The following is a 17,967-nucleotide window of genomic DNA, read 5'->3' on the forward strand; positions in this document are numbered from 1 at the left end:
TTTATTTGCCCAATGTACTTTTGTACTTCTGCAAACATTGGTTCCTCATTCCAGCATTCTAATTAATTTCCTTTTGTGTGTGAATGGAGCCATTTTGGCAATATAGGAGCATTAGTTCACTACTACTTAATTAAAAAGGAACAACAATTTCTGAGAGGCATTCAGCACTTCTCAGAAAACATTTAACCTTAAAAATATCTTACTGAAAATTTAATGCAGTACTACTTTGACAGAAGAGACAATAGAATTACTTGCCAAACACAAGGAAAGTGAAAGAAGCTGCACTGTGAGGGGGTGTTACAGTTGGGGACTGGGAAGAAAAATACTGGCTTGTGCACCCTTAACACAGAAACCAAATATGCAATGTTTTTATGTTTCTAATTTTACATAGCAATTTTTTATATCTATGGGATGTTTATCTATCCATCTATCTATACCACACACACAGTGTTATCTGCCTACAAGTTATTTCTGTGATAGACAAACCTATTAAAGCAATTTTCCCATTGAAGAGCATGAGGCACAAGGCACAGAGGCCACTCCCTTGAAGCGCTAAAACCCTGTACTCATGCACTAGCGCTCCCTCTGGTGTGAGCTCTTAAGTCAAAATGCAGCTCGCAAACTGTGGGCTAAGCTACCGCTTTTAACTCAAAATGCTCTTAAGTTGGGACACTCTTAAGTATTTTCCTCCTCAGTCCCAGCACCAATATACAGCTATCTGGTAAGACATATTTTAAAGACATTGCCTTCTTTAAAAAAAAAAAAAACCTAAGTTCCTGCAGACAGGTTGTTTTGACTCTCATGTCTTAGCATATGTTTTATATTAGCCCCGGTGGCAAAGTGCGTTAAAGCGCTGAGCTGCTGAACTTGCAGACAGAAAGGTGCCAGGTTCAAATCCCGGGAGCGGCTTGAGCGCCCTCTGTTAGCTCCAGCTCCTGCCAACCTAGCAGTTCGAAAACATGCAAATGTGAGTAGATCAACAGGTACTGCTCTGGCGGGAAGGTAACAGCGCTCCATGCTGTCATGCTGGCCACATGCCCTTGGAGGTGTCTATGGACAACGCTGGCTCTTTGGCTTAGAAATGGAGATGAGCACCAACCTCCAGAGTCAGACATGACTGGACTTAACGTCAGGGGAAAAACCTATAAAAGGATAGTGAAGGCTAGCTTCTTTTTCTAGCAGTATGTTTAGCTCCCTCCTCTCTGATTTTACAACAAGCCTGCAAATTAGATTAGTATGAAAAATAGTGACTAATCAGCTAATGAAGTTTTGTGGCTGAAGAACATTTGGAATGGATGTGAAATTTCCACCCTCGTTTAACTGTGTCACAGTGGCTCTGTTATGTGCAATTACTAGTTGAACTTATCGAAGTACTAATAGATATTCTCAACATAGGATTCAGCAGTGCTGCAGTAATGCCAACACAGTGGTAACATGAATGGAAACAGTTAATAGAACAAACAGATAGTAATTAGGAAACAAATGGGAAGATGGAGTAATAATGCCATGGGGCAATTCTCACCACTCCCAGATTTTTCCCTACATGCACTGGTAGGTACGTATAGCTTTTCCAAGTACAAAAGGCATTCAATTTTTTCAACATCTAGTTGCCATAAATCTGGTGAATCTGACCAAATCAAGCCAAAATCCAAAGGGTGTGGAAACAAGACAATGTGCACTTCAAATACTGCTTAGCTCATACTGTGTCAGACCAAGTAAATGTATCTGCAGATGATTTTTACAAATAATCCCTGGCAGTGGAGTTTTTAATAGCATTGACATGATTTTGCTTAAGCGGTCTGAGCCAACTGATAGCTCCTCTTTGCATCTGAACTTTTACAGATTTTTCTTCTTAAATGGGAAATAGGAACTGACTGTCTCCTACTAATTAATCGATAATGACAGAGTAAACTAGACACAATTTCATTCTTATAGCTGTTTTGGTCTACAACACCTACCAATATGGTCAACATATGACATTATCAGAGTTCTCAACCAAAACATTTGGAGGACACATTGGGTTGTTTAAACCCTAGGACAAACAAAGCATTCTATTAGGTGAAATGATCCTAATGCCAAAAAAATTAAAATGCTCTTATTCCAGCTTTATCACCTTAATGGACTTTCTGTAGTAAGGGAGAAAAAATGGAAGTCAAAAATGCAAGACTAGAGTGTTTCGAACAGAAGGCAGTATCATTTCAGATTTTAAATTTCATGAAGGGGTCAGTATGAGTGCCACAATGAAACTGTCTTCTAGAAGTACCTGGTGTATGTTTATACTTTCTACTTCCCGGAATCCCTCCCTGCTATGAAGCCTAATGCACAGTAAGGTGCAGTTAGATCAGGGTTTCGCCAGCCAAGCCAATCTCTGCTTAGCTTCAACAGTTCAGCTGAGGTTAAACAAGTTTTATTTCTTGATTTAGGGATGAACATTTTAACGAAGTTTTAGAATTCTGTTCAAAGGGACTATATATACTTCAAAACATCTTTGGAATACAATGGTGCTCAAGTGGAAAGAATATTAGACTTAGAACTGAAATGTATAGGCCCAATTCTGACAAGGAATCTTCTGTGAAGCTTTCAACTACCAAATTTTGGTGGGGAAACTCAAGGGCAATATTGAGTAAACTGAACATATATTCCTTTGACAACTTCTGTACCCATGTTGCTTGGACAGTGTGAGAAATGAATTCCCATACACATAAGATAGTGAGAATGCGATATCCTTTTTTCTCAAAACAAGTCTGACAAGTACATGACGATGCACAAGAGCAATTCAAGAATGGAGATCTGAATCTGTGAATCCCAATTTTTTAAATATTGTAATTTTTTTATATTTGAGGGTCTTCACACATCATCACATGTGTAACATAGGGGATAAACAAACTAAAGTAGGTCTGCACAACCTGTGGTCTTCCAGGTGCTTTAAATTCCAACTCCTAAAAACCCTAGTTAGCTTGTCCAATGGTCAGAAATTCTGGGCGCTGAAGTCCAAAACACCTAGAAGACCACAGGTTGTACAGGCCTGCCCTAAAAACACCAAAAAGTGAGAATTATCATATGAGATCCAAGTATGCAAATCTAAAAACTGAGCCTTACAATAGGAGAATAGGAATGGACCGAGCTACCAGAATAAATCTGAAAAGTTATGATGAAAAAAGAACCTTAACATCACCATGCAATAGATGGAAGTCAATTTTAGTGTTATTTCTTTTGGTTTCTCTTTTTCTTTTTTTCTTTTTTTATCTTTTCTTTTTTTTGGGGGGGGGGAGGTCTCTCCCTCCCTCTCTCTCTCTCGCTCTCTTTCTTTTTCACATTTTCAACCCTGCTCTCAATTTTGCATTTTACTTTATTATATGTCCATGTCTATGTCATTGTTGATTCAAAAAAGCTTGAATAAAACATTATTTTAGGAAGACACCAGAACACTTTTATCTATTTCTTTATTTACCACATTTGTTGCCCGCCTTTCTCTACCCTGAAAGGGACTCAAGGCGGCTTACACAGGCACTTGTTCAATGCCTACCAAACACATATCAAACATAAATTTAAAATATAACAAAATTAAAATTCACACAATAACATTAAAAACCTGACAATTAAAATCACGCCATCCGAAAATCATAGTCTAAAGCCGTTCCATGGTCATGGCACGAAATATATATCTATTATTTATCTATTATTGTACTACGTTCTTATCCAAAAGCTTGATCCCAGAGCCAGGACTTTACTTTCCTTCTGAAGGCTAGGAGGGAGGGGGCCGATCTTATATCACTAGGGAGGGAGTTCCACAGCTGAGGAACTTTTAATCTTGGAAGCTAAGTAGGGTGAGACTGTTGGTTAGTATTTGGATGGGAGACCACCACTAAAAACCAGTCCTGTTGGCTCTATTTCAGAGGAAGGAATTCCCAGAACTACATATGAATATTACTTGCTTAAGAAAATCCTGTGTAATTCATAGGGTCACCATATGTTAACAAACAACTCGAAGGCATATATATACAAACAAACATCTTTATCATGCTGCTTTTCCAGGTGTTACTATATGGTACAATGTGTATAAAGTACAAACTCGCTTTATTCGTTGATTTTTAGATCAAAAGTATTTACAGCTACCATATACTTTTAAGCCTGGTTTACCTCTAGTCTGCCATTACACAGGTTATCCCTGACTTTATATAGTTACGGGAGATTCCCTGATAAATCCAACTTAAACATGTGGTTCATATGTTAACCATAACCATACAACAATAAAGATTTGTTCTGTCTTTTGGAGAGGTTGAGTTATTTACTCACCAAAGAACATTACAAAAACTTTCTAACTTAGTGACTAACAAGAAATGGTTTAAATAAAGCAAGACTGAACTACCTGCCAACCCAACTAGTGCAAAAAGGATCTACTCAAACATCAACTTGCATGCTTAAGAGATTTAGAAGCAATTGAAATGAAAAGCATAGATACATAAGTGCTTAATCTCTCCTTCCCCTTCACCAATCCCTCTAGAGAAACATCAGTTATGCACAGAAAAAGGAAAATCAAACATATTACACACTTCAGTGTTACATCTGTCATTAAAAGCCTTCCTTCAAATCTGATTTGAAAATAAGATTAAACTGCATGTCACACACAGAGGAGTTTGTTGACCTTTTTTCAAAAAAAAAACTGGGAAAGAGAAGTTAGCCACACAATCACTGAGAATGCAAGAATAGTTCCTGTATGAAGTTTGGTCATCTTGTGGAATGTTGCTAAGTCAGTTTCTGAGCTGAGAGAAAATGTAGGACAGCTGGCACCCAGCCTGCAGAACAGAAAACTTGGCAGCACTGGAAATCAGAATTTGCTAAGGATGAGGAGCTGTTTTAAGAGAATATGGATCAATAACTATCATCATTTGTCAGCTGTTGGAAGATAGAGATTCCTGGTACATGCAATCTTACTGGGGTCAAAGAGATCAGACATCTCAATAATTATCCACTGCCTATGATAGGGTTACTATGACACCAACTGATCAAGTGGTGGTTTTGTTAGGTAAGTAAACTACTAGAAACTTTTTGCCTATCATTCCATGAGTAGCATGTAATTAATCATGTAATTCATTGTGCTGAGTTGGCCCTCTGTATTCACTGATTCCACCATTCATGAGTTGAAAATACTACAAATAAAAATCCAAAAGCAAATCTTGATTTCACCATTTATGTAAGAGGAACCATTTTCCCATGCCATTATATATAATGGGTCTTCAGCATGTACATATTTTGGCATTCAAGGGACCAAACCTTAGTGGATAAACTATGTTTAAATTCAAGCAGCATATTGGAACTTAAAACCAGAAAGCCATAGTTAAAAAGGATTCTTACTAGAAAATCTTGATGAATTGTTATGTTACAACAAAGGTAATAACTCAAGAAATCAGATACATTTCAACTGTAATAGAAAATTTATAAATTTAAAAACAATACAACAACACTTCTCAAAGCCAGAAGGGTTACCTGCAATGTTATTTTACTCAAAATGAGAATTCAGCACACAGACACAGAGTCACAGTGCACTTTTACAAGAAGGATAGGAGTTTTATTCTAAGGAATTCTGAGATGCCATTGCTTTGCAAGAACTCCCTACAGGACAAATGAAAAAGAACTAAACAAAAACTTAGAAATGCCTGTTTTTCATAAAGCACAACAAACCAAAAGAGACACATTCTGACCATAAACACTCTACAAAATGAATTACTATCAAATATGGTGGTAGTAAAGTGCAAAAAAACCCCTCCAAAAATAAAAAAAACAAACTTCCACCATGTATATGTACTGTAGTTTAAAACACAAATTTTACCTGGTTATAGTGTGTATGCTAACTGCCAAACCGCTTATTTCACTGCACCCTGAGAACAGAAACATAGAAATAATGTATTCAAATGCACACTTAATTTCTATGTTTGGCTTTAGCTAAATAAGGATGTTGAATGTTCATGCATTTCTAAACTTTGAATGTGAAATTTTAATGTAGATTGGAAATCTCCACCATGATCACCTTTTAATTGTATCTGCTTGTAGCTTTTTGAATAAATACAATTTCAAATTATTTGTTTGTGTCAGGAATGTAAGTAAAAATTCACTTTTATGCTTCCTGAGAGAGTGCATTATGAATAATAATAATCTTTATATTCCACACCCTTTCCCCAGAGGGACTCGGGGTGGCTTACAACAGAGAACTCAGTATACATAATAATATTCAAAAAACAAATTAACAAAATTCATCAACCAACAACTCAACAAATCGTAATACATAGTCAAAAATAAAATCAGACAATTAGCATATTAATTATAATTATATGAACTTATTTCCAAAATAGTCAAATGAGACCAGTTTACACCAAAACTTCTGCAAGTAATCAACCAATTAGACTGATAGAACCTATTCTCAGCTGTGTTTTCCCTCTTCCAGTAGTCTTTTAGGTTGGAATGTCTCCTTTAATCTTGATTAGCTGAATGGAAAGTCATATACAACACTACCCTTCCACCTCATGTTGCCTTCTACCCTTTAGCAGCCAAGAGATGGTATTCCAAAACAATAGAACTATAAACCATACCTGCAAACTCCAGAATGGCCAGAAGGCTGGAGTAGCTGCAATACAATCTGAGGTCTCGGAATTCGAGTCTTAACAAATCCAGAACTGCCATACTTTCCAGATGTATCCATTTTTCCAGAAGAGAGCACAAATAGTTCCTCTCTGGTCAGAGAAGCACCAGCCAACTTATCCGTGTCTTTCTTCGAGCAGTCCCATAACAGGAGAATTTGCTGGAACACCTTTGGATTGTTTAGCAGCTGACTGCAATGAAGACAGGCTGCGGCACCGCCCTCTCATTCCTCAGGAATGCTGCTAATTGGGCAGCAAGGTCTACACCTTCTCTCTCTCTCTCTATGAGAACGGAGAGATAAAATCTAATCAACATGCTCATGACTTCAAGTACGCAGCCAGACACTCATTCCAAGAAATTGCCATTGATTCTCTCATGCTTGGAACACAACAAGAGACCTGGTTCAGACAGGAGGATTAAAGTGGAAAGACAGGACTAGGGCTTTAAGAGGTTTAGATCCAGAATTTCTGTTTCTTTTCTCTTCGGCTTAATAGATCACACACAAAATAGGGAACACCTGAATAAATCACACCAAATCTATAGCCAGCTATGGAAACATCATCTCTTCACACAGTTTTTTCAGGACTCCGGTACATGTTCAAGAGTCCCAGCAATGCTAAAACATCCAGGAATATAAGGCTGGAACACATATATTCACATAGACTATGGCTATGTATTTCATGGAGGAACAACCTTGAGGTGGGTTTCAGGCAACACAGGGTTTCAGGCAACACAAATTTGAGGGGTGTTCTCAGTCCTATGAAGGTTGATAGACATTGGCATTGTACCCAGTGAAACTCTAGCACTGGATACTCTACAGTCTACTCTACAATGGTGTTGGAGGAGAGATAAAGCCCATGGGTGGCATGTGCCCCAGAAAGCTGTTATTGTGGTCCCCACAGCCACACAAAAAAAGTTTTTACACCAAAATATCCCCAACAAGGAGGCAATGGCAATGCTATATGGGCTATCTTAGGCCCTGGGCTATCTTAGGCCCTGGAGAGGCCCTTTTCCAATAGGAAGTGACCTGAAATAAGATGTTTGAATTACTTCCAATTTGGGAAAGAAAACCCCTCTTTTGAACCTAAAACAGTCAAGTCCCAGAGTGAGTAGAGGGAAGCACTTGGGTGCAAAATGTGTATTTTTAAAAAAATGCACTGCATTTCTTCAGTCCTAAGACTATTTTCCTATATGGACATCACTAAAAATGGGGTGCATCTTAGAATCACAGGTGTATTTTACGTATTTTTGTTGGTGGTGGTACTGAAATTAGCATTCATCTTTACAATCAATGGTGTCTTACAATGGAGGAAATATAGTATTGTTCATGGTTGTGGCATTATGTGTAACTCAGTTCTACAATTTCTCCCACAGAACCAAAGTTGCCTCCTAATCCCTATGAGTTACTGAACACTGTAAAAATGCATACAGTAATATCAATTCAGTATATGACAACAATAGTTTTTAAAAACTACAATTATATGAAATCATTTATCACTTGTTTATTTTTAATACAGTATGACCACTGTATCTACCTGAAACTGAAGATACCTGTATTTTTACTATACTTGGGCTAGAAGGATACCACATAATAGCTCTGAAGGACGTAGGAAGGCCCAACAATATTTCAGAGGGGGATATTTTTGTAGTGTAGCTATGTGAAACCATGGATATAGAGTACTGTACACAGATAAGGGAGTCATACTGTAATGGAACCATAGCACATGTGTAAACTGGATAAATATGTTGGGGTATTTCATAACGAGGGTGCCACAGAAGAGCAGGCCATATCCTATTTTTCCCAAAATGTATTATTGTCTGCTCTGGTATCACAAAGAAGGCCTTTCTGACAGATCTCAATTCAAGAGAGGCATTTCCCTGGGCTAGGAGAGCAGGGACCAACCCTGAGGATACTGCCTATACAAATCTGACAAAAGGCCCCCATCTACACTGACCAAATAATCCAGTTTCTGAATGCAGATTATCTGATTTGAACTGGATTATATGAGTCTACATTGCCATAAAATCCAGGTTAAAGCAGATAACCTGCATTCATAAACTGGATTATATGGCAGTCTAAATGGGGACAAAGTTTCAGGCGGGGGTCTCCCCAAATCCTAGTAGGACATGCTGTTGGAACATGGGATTTTTGTGATGCAAGCCATGTTCTCTCTCTACCACTATGGCCCAGTCATATACTGAACAACACACACATCCACAATGCTGCTTTTTACATCCACACAACAAAGTTTCTTCAGCTAGACATGTGGCAGCTGATGTCACAGAAAAACAATGTAATTGATATGAAAGCATGGAAGTTTTCTCTGCAATGGCATACTAGCACATGCAATCCATGACTGATGCACTGATGAACACGTACATGACCTGGTCAGTAGTGCAATCATTTAGTAAAAATGTTCCCAGCTTGTTAAGTTTTGACTTATCCAGAGAACATAATAAGGTTTCAAGATTTAGAAAGTCTAAATGCTGGAATATGAAAGGCTCTTTGGCAGAAGAATAAAAGGAAGCAAATCAATCTAAACCCAGAGGCTGTCTGGAATTTCATCAAGACTTCTGGTGGTTTTGGCTGAGTTGTCATCATAATGTGGTACATCCTTCAAGCAAAGGTGAGGTAGGGGAATGATTATATTCAGCAGATTGGAGAGAGAGAAACCCAGTTTTATTGATTTCTTTTCAAATGGGTGAAGCAAAGCCATCCTATTCATTGGGTTGTTGTGAGTTTTCTGGGCTGTATGGCCATATTCCAGAAGCATTCTCTCCTGATGTTTCATCCACATCTATGGCAGGCATCCTTTGAGGTTGTGAGGTTTGTTGGAGACTAAGCAAGTGGGGGAAGCCTTGCAGTTTCCACAGATATATAAACCCCACTTGCTTAGTCTCCCAACAAACCTCACAACCTCTGAGGATGCCTGCCATAGATGTGGGTGAAATGTCAGAGAGAATGTTTCTGGAATATGGCCATACAACCCAGAAAACTCACAGCAACCCAATGATTTTAGCCATGAAAGCCTTCGACAACACAGTTCTATTCATTTCATCATCCATGTTCTCTTTGGTACATTCAGAAAGCTGTTCACATAGTAAGTGGATGGGGAGGAGGGAAAACCTTTTTGAGCAACAATTAAATTTTAACAACCTTGAAACATGTGAGAACAAGCACCGCAACAATTTAGATCTTATCCTGGCCACAACATTTGCTACAATGAGAATTAAAAAAAGCCCACACACAAGTAGAAAAAGATATGTAGCAGGCAATAAACAACTGGTGAGAACTTACTACCATGTTCTATGAGATTCTAAGCCCGTCTGTAACAAATCCTACTTTCTAATGCCAGAAAATAGCATATGTAACATAACTCAAATTATGCCCTCTAGAAAGGAAAGATAAAATACTAAGCATTTTTTAGTATTACAAAACAAGCTCCAAAGATTTCATGCTAGTCATACAATACCTATAATGGTAAAATGCAGTAGCAGCAGTGCAAATTATACAAATAACTTGCATTTTTTTAAAGAAAGCATTCAAATGGATTGCATTTTAAAATGAGAGATGTTAAGAATGCATATTATTATTTTGTATGGGAACTTGTTTGGGGTTGCTCACCTACCAATGAAGTGGAGCAGAATGACTTTTGCACCTGCAAGCTCATTGCAAAATTCTGTTGTCACTATATGCACACAGCCATACCTTCACCACTATACGTTACTTTAATATCCATTCACTTATTTATACATTCAAATTATCACTTACTGAAATGGCAATAATAACTTGGAAAGTGCTTTTTAAAAGTAGTATCCACTAAAAATTTAGTTTTTTCTCCAACCACTTGCGATTATCATCATGGTAAGGTCATCAAAACCTGTGAAGCAGCTCCCTGGCACCCATCTATATGGTTCTGAAGCAAACAGGTACACAAACATTGACTTATAGCCCAAAGTGTTGTATTGTTATAGCACAAAGCTCTAACTTTTTGGAATAATTACAGCAGAGTGGATAAGAGTAATTACATTTATCTGGTAAAATTAATCATAATGGTAAAAATAAATAAATGAAACCAATTCATATTAAAAACAGTTACAGCTCCAAATTAAGAATAGTTGAAAATAAATTAAAACATAGCTGACACAAGGGGAAAATCCTTCTGTTCATGATCAAATGTCTGGCTAAATAAAAAGGCCTTTGCCTGCCAACGGAAGAACAGAGGATGCCAATATAACCTTCCATGGGCAGGAGTTCCATCGACTTCTTGGCAGGGGGTTGAACTGGATGGCCCATGAGGTCTCTTCCAACTCTATTATTCTATGATTCTATGACTTCAAGTAGCCAACAGAAAAGCCCATCCCTTCTCAGAACAGAAACATTTCCACATTGCAGCTTGACTTTTGATTAAAAGTATGTTTTGCATGCACTGTTGTAATAGTAATGTTCTTCATGTAGTTTCAGACTGATAGCAACCCTAAGCTCACCTTTTGAACAAATGAGCTATTCAAAAGTTGTAATTATACTCTTCTAAGGTTGACATAGTGCGATTTTCCCAAGGTCACCCAGTGGGTTTCATAGCTGAGCAGTGGGTTTCATAGATGACCAACATTTCCACTGTGCTTCATGCTTTCAAGTGAATAATTTCATTATTTTTGTCTACTCCTGGCTGCCTAGCTCTAGAATAGCTTGCAAGAAGTACTTCATATTTATTTAATACACACTAAAATGCTAGGCAGTATATTTTCAGAAATAAGCAGCATATGAAAGGCAGATTTCTGTACTTATTTTTAAGATGGAAGACCTGCTCAGAGTCATGTTAAATTGTGGTTGCAATTTAGTGGTCATGTGAAAGCTCAATTGCATGTTGTCACATCTTCCCAAAAATCCTACTTCCTAATAAAAACCCATTCTCCCTGTAGGACATTTTTTTTAAATTGCACCTTTCATATATGAAAGAGAAGCATCTGCAGGCATGGGATAGAAATGAGAAGTAGAAAAAAATATCTTGGAAAAAGTCCAAAGGAGAAAAGGTCAATAAGAACAGTACAAGTTCAACTGCCATAAAATGCTGACGAGTGCAATGGTGAGATGGAGTGGAGTATCCTTTTCTGAAAAAGGATACAACTGTTTGGCTTGCCTCCTTTGACAGAAGGACTTGATGCTGGAAAGCTATGTTGTAGTCCATTTGTCAGGTCTTTAAATTCCCTGTTGTGTGAGGATAGATTGATTCCTTCATTCTTCTCTTTTCACTGAAAAAGTTACCTTTTAATTCACATAGGCATGAAGTGTTAGTCACTTGCTGCAAAAAGTGCTTTTCACTGGATGGATGGATATTGTGTTATTCACTGTGTTTCTAAATTAAGTTTTAAATTGGTTTGTCTGTGTTTCATGATTTCCTTGTATTTGTATTTTATTGTAAGCTCCCTTGAGTCCCATTTATGGTTGAAAAGTGGAAAATAAATCTATTAAAAGTTAAATATCTTGTAAATTTAACTGTATGACTAAATTTACACACAACTATTATTGCATTTACTCTAATCTAATGCATCATTGAATCTAATGTGCACCTCAATGTTCAAAACCCAAAAACTAAAAAAAAAAACATTGCTGGAAAACATAATGTGTAGTGGAAGAAAATGCACTTTTTGTAATTTTGCCAAAAAGAGTGTGCATCATAGTTGCTGCCTGCTTAGAATTCCTTCTTTAGAAACAGAACTGTGAGAACACCAAAGCTTCCAGTAATGAAAATGAAAAACCTTGGGTTGCATCTATGCTGGAGGATGATTGCCCTGGCTCAATGGTATGAAATCATATAATTTTAAAAACTCTTGAGCTTTCGCTACCAAAGAATGCTGGTGGGTCACCAAACTACAAATCATAGGATTGCATAGCATTGAACCATGGTAATTATATCTGATATGAAGCCCCTCAAATAGGATCTCCAGATGCCCCTAAAGCAGCTTCCCCTTTTGCTTTGGCTCAGCATTAAGATTACTGTACTATGTGAATCTAATGCACATCCAAATTTTGGTGAGGTAATTTAAACAAAAAAAGTGAGCATTCAATTTGAATAAATAGAGTATATGATCGGGACAGGAGAAAATGATAAGGGTGGAGAAAGGAGAAGGAAGAATTCATTTTCTGTCACCTTTTCTTCCTCAAAAATGATTGGAATCCCCTTTGTGCATGATATTAACAATTGCACAGGAGCAGTAAAGGAAGCAAACAAAACCTATTAGCTCCAAACAATCTATTTAACAAGTACTGGTTGAACCTTCCTAATTGAGAAACCCGAAATCTATCCGAACCCTAAACATTTTGCCATTAGCTACGCACTTTCTCCTTTGAGGTGGGGGCTGAAGTATACCTCCTCAAGGCAGATGTGGATGGCTGGTGGGTCCTAACAAAAGGCTGCAAAGAGCCATGAGATATGTGAGACTGAAGAGAAAGAGGTGCAAGTATCTGTGCAATGGCAGGGGGCATGAATTCCTGCCATTTCACAGATCTGCAGTCTCTCTCCCTTCTTAAATCTCATTGTCACTACTTATGTTGTGTATGAGGCACAAGGCTGGAGAAAGACTGAGGATATGCAAAATGGCAGGAATCCAGATTGAGTCCTCAGTGAGAATCCCTGCTTCTTCAGTCTCCATCTCTCTCCAATCTCACAGTATGCACTATGTCACTTGTATTACAAAATCCAAGGGGAAAATCCAAAATAAAATATACTTCCAATGCTAAGCATTTTGGATAAGGTAAACTCAACCTGCACTATTCAGTCATTCACCATTCATTGATTCAATTACATTAGAGTCTCACTTATCCAAGCCTCGCTTATCCAAGTCTCTGGATTATCCAAGCCATTTTTGTAGTCAATGTTTTCAATATATCGTGATATTTTGGTGCTAAATTCATAAATACAGTAATTACAGCATAACATTACTGCGTATTGAACTACCTTTTCTGTCAAATTTGTTGTATTCATGATGTTTTGGTCCTTAATTTGTAAAATCATAACCTAATTTGATGTTTAATAGGCTTTTCCTTAATCCCTCCTTATTATCCAAGATATTCGCTTATCCAAGCTTCTGCCGGCCCATTTAGCTTGGTTAAGTGAGACTCTACTGTAGTTTATTCTTATTGTGTTCCTTCAACTTATGGTAACCCAAAGGTGAACCTATCACAAGTCTTTATCCAGAAAGATTTGTTCAGAGTCGGTTTGCCATTGCCTTCCTCTGAGGTTCAGAGAATGTAACTTGTTTAAGGTCATCCAGTGGGATACCATGATCAAGCAAGGATTCAAACCATGGTCTCCAAAAGTCTTAGTTTAAAACTCTAATTACTGAACCATGATGGTTCTAAGTGTCCATTTAGACTAACCAGTATAATTCAAGCCAAAATTTGCTAACTCTGCGCAATCCATGGACCACATCAGATGGGGCTTTTTCCCTGTTCTAGGCTGCTGCCAAGATGCAGCCAGGACAAAGCCTGCCAGAGCCCATTACATGACATAGAGCTACTTCCAGTGTGGTTCCATCCTGGCAGCATGTTCAGAGCCTGCCCTGACAAATGCTAATAATACTAATACTAATAATAATAATAATAATAATCTTTATTTATATCCCGCCACCATCTCCTCGAAGGGACTCAGGGCAGCTTACAAGGCACTCCAGGGTGCACATATAACATACAACAGGTAAAAACAGTACAATAGTATAAAACAAGTCACATAAAATTATAACAACAACCCCTGTCAACACATATAACATAAAATCAGAATAAGACCATTTAAAACAGTAGATAACTGTGTCAATTCGCCAAGTGTCAGCTTCATATATATGTGTTCTTACTAACTAAGGCAGGGACAGCATGGGACAAAGCCGGAGGCATATGGGAAATGCCATGGAATGGCAAGGGGGTGAGGATGGGGTGCTGCCCAACAGTTTCCCCTGCTGCCCCATGGATTCGCCATTGTCCCCCTGTAGGGGCTATAGTCTGAAAATGGATAATAGGAGTTGTAGTCATGAAAATAAAAAGAGCAGATGCTGCAATTTTTAGAAAAGTTGCTCCCTCCTGAATTCTTTGATTGGGAAATGAGAAGATAAGACCAGTGTTTGGTCGCTGCCAAAGCTAGTCAGGGTCAGCACTAGAGACATGAAGTTCCAGTAAAGTTTTCATCTTAAACTGTTGTGCATACAATAGAGAGCCAATTAGAATACAATGAGTGAAGAATAAACCAATGAAAGAGACAAACTGTAAACACCAATCAAAATTGTGTTGTTTGATCCGCTGTAGATGATAAAAGCTTGCAACCCCATCTTTGGGGGTGCAGCAGTTCTTTAAGCTTCAAGCCACTGTCCACCATTTGCTGATTAGCAAATAAGCCTTCTTCACTTGACTCAAATAATCCGTGTGTTCATCCTTACACTGCCCCCTTGAGAGCAGAAGTGAAGGGAACCTCTGAGAGCATGGAGAGTTCCCCCTTCACCCCAACTTATGGACCTTTGTCTGATGAGGTCCTATTTCTCCAGTGCTTTGTTTTCCTTCACAGCCATTGTTCCATAATCTTTTTCCATCTGTCATAATAATCTATCCTGGCATTGTTACCCTTGCATTGTGGACAAAGAGAATTCTAAGAAATGTTTGTATCAACCAGAGCCACACTAGTTGTGTTTGTGATACACTTGTATCTGACTTGTCTCAAAAACCGAAATTTCTGGATATTCATGAAAGAAAGGGGCTCACATCAGCCAAGGAACATATCAAAGAAATCCACGATCCCTGCTTCCCTTCACTCACATGCTACACCTCTCTCCCCAGCTACCTACAAAATGAATCTCTAATATCATACACTTTAATTCAGTGACTGACTGTATTATCAGTCCCTTAGAATGACAAATAATTTTACCTTTCTATACACCGATGGTGTTTCAAGGAGTCCAGCAGTGGTGTTCTCTCTGAATGTCTTGAGCAAAGTAGATGATAAGTAAATGCTTTCCAAGGACCAGTTATCTAGTCTGTGTCCCCTCAATCCAATTGCTAAAGAGATTTGGCTCTCCCGAGTGAAGAAAACCTAAGTAGATCACAGCCACAGGAAGCATGTCCGAAGACATAACATGCCTCCATATGGAGCCACTCCTAAGCTGCTTTTAAAAAGCATCCAAGTATTATGTGACAAACAGAGGATTAGGCCTTTAGGTAGGGAAGCCATGCACCACTTATTAGAAAACAAAGAACCTGTTATAAGAAAGGCACAAACAGATGGAGTTGAGAGGTGAAGTTAAAAAGAATGGAAGCATGAAAAACCAATATAGCTGTTGTCCAGTGGTGTTCATCTACTGGCCAAAGAAAGCCCAAACATTTTGCTGCGTGACACAGACACACTTTTGTACATGCAGAGAAACTGAACACATAATGCTGATAGAATGATGGTGTTTACCACATAATACTTTAGAATACCTAGCTTGAGGATGAGGTATGACATACAAACCTTGTCCTCAATCTGAAAAAAACAATAAAAACAGGTAGGAGCAAATGCTGCCTTCCATCATCTGCTACCTGAGGATGTCATCCAATTCTGCCTAGTGAAAAGGCCAAATGTGGCCACATCTATACCGTCCAAAAAAAAAGTCAACTCCCAACTTGGAGATGATGAAATTCTACATGTGAATTCAATTTAATTTGGCTTTCTCCTTGTTCAAATCTATAAATTTAAGAAAATATGCTCAGAATATTTTAACTACTGTTTCACCCACAAGGAAAGAATAGTTATTAAAATATAACAGGTTTCAGAGTCTTCTAGATGAAATGGCCTTGTACTGCAAACCACAAAAGCACATGAGAAAATAAAAGCAAGTTAGTTTTAAAGATGATGCCATATTTTTTCCCCTTCATTTTCCTCTTTATTTGGTATAGGTATGGTTACAATCCCTGAATAGCAAATGCTTAAATAATTCCTGTGCATTTCACATAAAGTGCCTTTTTCTGATACGATGACAGCTGATAATCAATGTCTTAAAGCTGTATTCCAGGAAACACATTTATTCATCAGGTCAAAAAAAAAAAAAAAGGATTCATGCAAATTGCCACTGATCCGGTTCAATGTATTCCCCATCCTCTCTATGGGTGGGGTCTTAAATCAAGGTAAGCTTGATTCAAATTTTTAATACAGCTCAGATCTGCCCAACATCAAGAGGGCTGAACGATATTGCTATCATAAAGATGTATTGGAAGCTTCAACTAATGTAACTGATTGTGGGAGGAAATCAATCAAGGCATAACACTAACTTTGTACCAGCTTCAGATGATGAAGATTAACGATGCCCAGGTCCCAAGCTATTTAAGTATTTCTAGAGCCCCTTCCACACAGCTGTATAAAATCCACATTGAACTGGATTATATGGCAGTGTGGATTCAGATAATTCAGTTCAAAGCAGATATTGTGGATTATCTGCCTTGATATTCTGAGTTATATGGCTATGTGGAAGGGCCCAAGGTGATCTGAAGAATACCTGGTCCCAAACCACTTTCAAGGTGATCTGAAGGACTTGTTGTTATGATTTACAGTAACCCTAAGGTGAACTCTATCACATGGTTTTAGATCATCTTCCAAAGAATTCTGATCCCTTCTACTCTGACTCCATAATATTCTGGTGTATCTCGGGTGATCATTTGGGTGTTTATGTATCTATTTGATTGATACTCTGTCTTTCTCCTGGAATTGGATCCAAAACAATCACAAAATTGACACCTCCTTTGACGTTTTAAATGGAAAAAAGGTTATAGAAAGAAAGTGCTTCTGTGGTTTATTAGAACCATTCAACTGCTGGGGAATGTTTGGGAAGTGGCGCACAAAAAGCAGAAACCTCAGATCTTCATTGCATTAACAGTCATTTCACATACTATATTTTCCTAGCCTCTAAGTGCACTTGTCCTCATATTCCTTCAATTCCTGCAAACTGAGTGCAAAGTGTAAAAGTAATTTGTTAATTCAGCAGAGGTCAAGAAAAAAAAGGTGGAATCTTGCCCTTCCCAGTAGGTTCAAACTAAAGCAAATTGCAACAACTTCTTCTAAGTTCTGTGTTCTTTCCTGTTAATAATTTCTGTCATCTTAACCACATTCTATCTCTTCATTTACATTCCAACTTTTCCCAATGCTGGAATTCAAATTGGCTTACAAAATATTAAAATATTAAATTGGCTTACAACAAATTAAAATACATATACCAATACGTAAAATTATATAGGTCATATTAACATGCAATTAAACCACTGCTAATTGTTTTCAAAAGCAATTAAAAACTGAAGATAAAATTCAACAAGTTTAACAA

The 17,967-nt window shown here is 37.8% G+C and overlaps 1 protein-coding gene across 5 annotated transcripts in view; it reads right to left on the reverse strand.

Annotated features, from left to right (window-relative positions):
• arhgap40 (Rho GTPase activating protein 40) overlaps positions 1–17,967 on the reverse strand; it is an 82,635-nt gene that overhangs the window by 38,813 nt on the left and 25,855 nt on the right. The window contains exons 1-2 of one of the 5 annotated variants that reach the window (XM_008110059.3): positions 6,588–6,849; positions 5,831–5,879 (exon numbers count right to left, since the gene is read on the reverse strand). The exons of 2 other annotated variants lie outside the window; for them this stretch is intronic. In XM_008110059.3, coding sequence (XP_008108266.1) covers positions 5,831–5,879; positions 6,588–6,678 — 140 coding nt within the window. In that variant the 5' untranslated portion in view covers positions 6,679–6,849. Of the gene's footprint in view, positions 1–5,830; positions 5,880–6,587; positions 6,850–15,545; positions 15,567–17,967 lie in introns of those variants that run through there. 2 more of the 5 variants (XM_062978849.1, XM_008110060.3) reach the window with 2 other exon arrangements.

The sequence above is a fragment of the Anolis carolinensis genome, chromosome 4 (genome assembly GCF_035594765.1).
Source record: "Anolis carolinensis isolate JA03-04 chromosome 4, rAnoCar3.1.pri, whole genome shotgun sequence".
Taxonomy (NCBI): domain Eukaryota; kingdom Metazoa; phylum Chordata; class Lepidosauria; order Squamata; family Dactyloidae; genus Anolis; species Anolis carolinensis.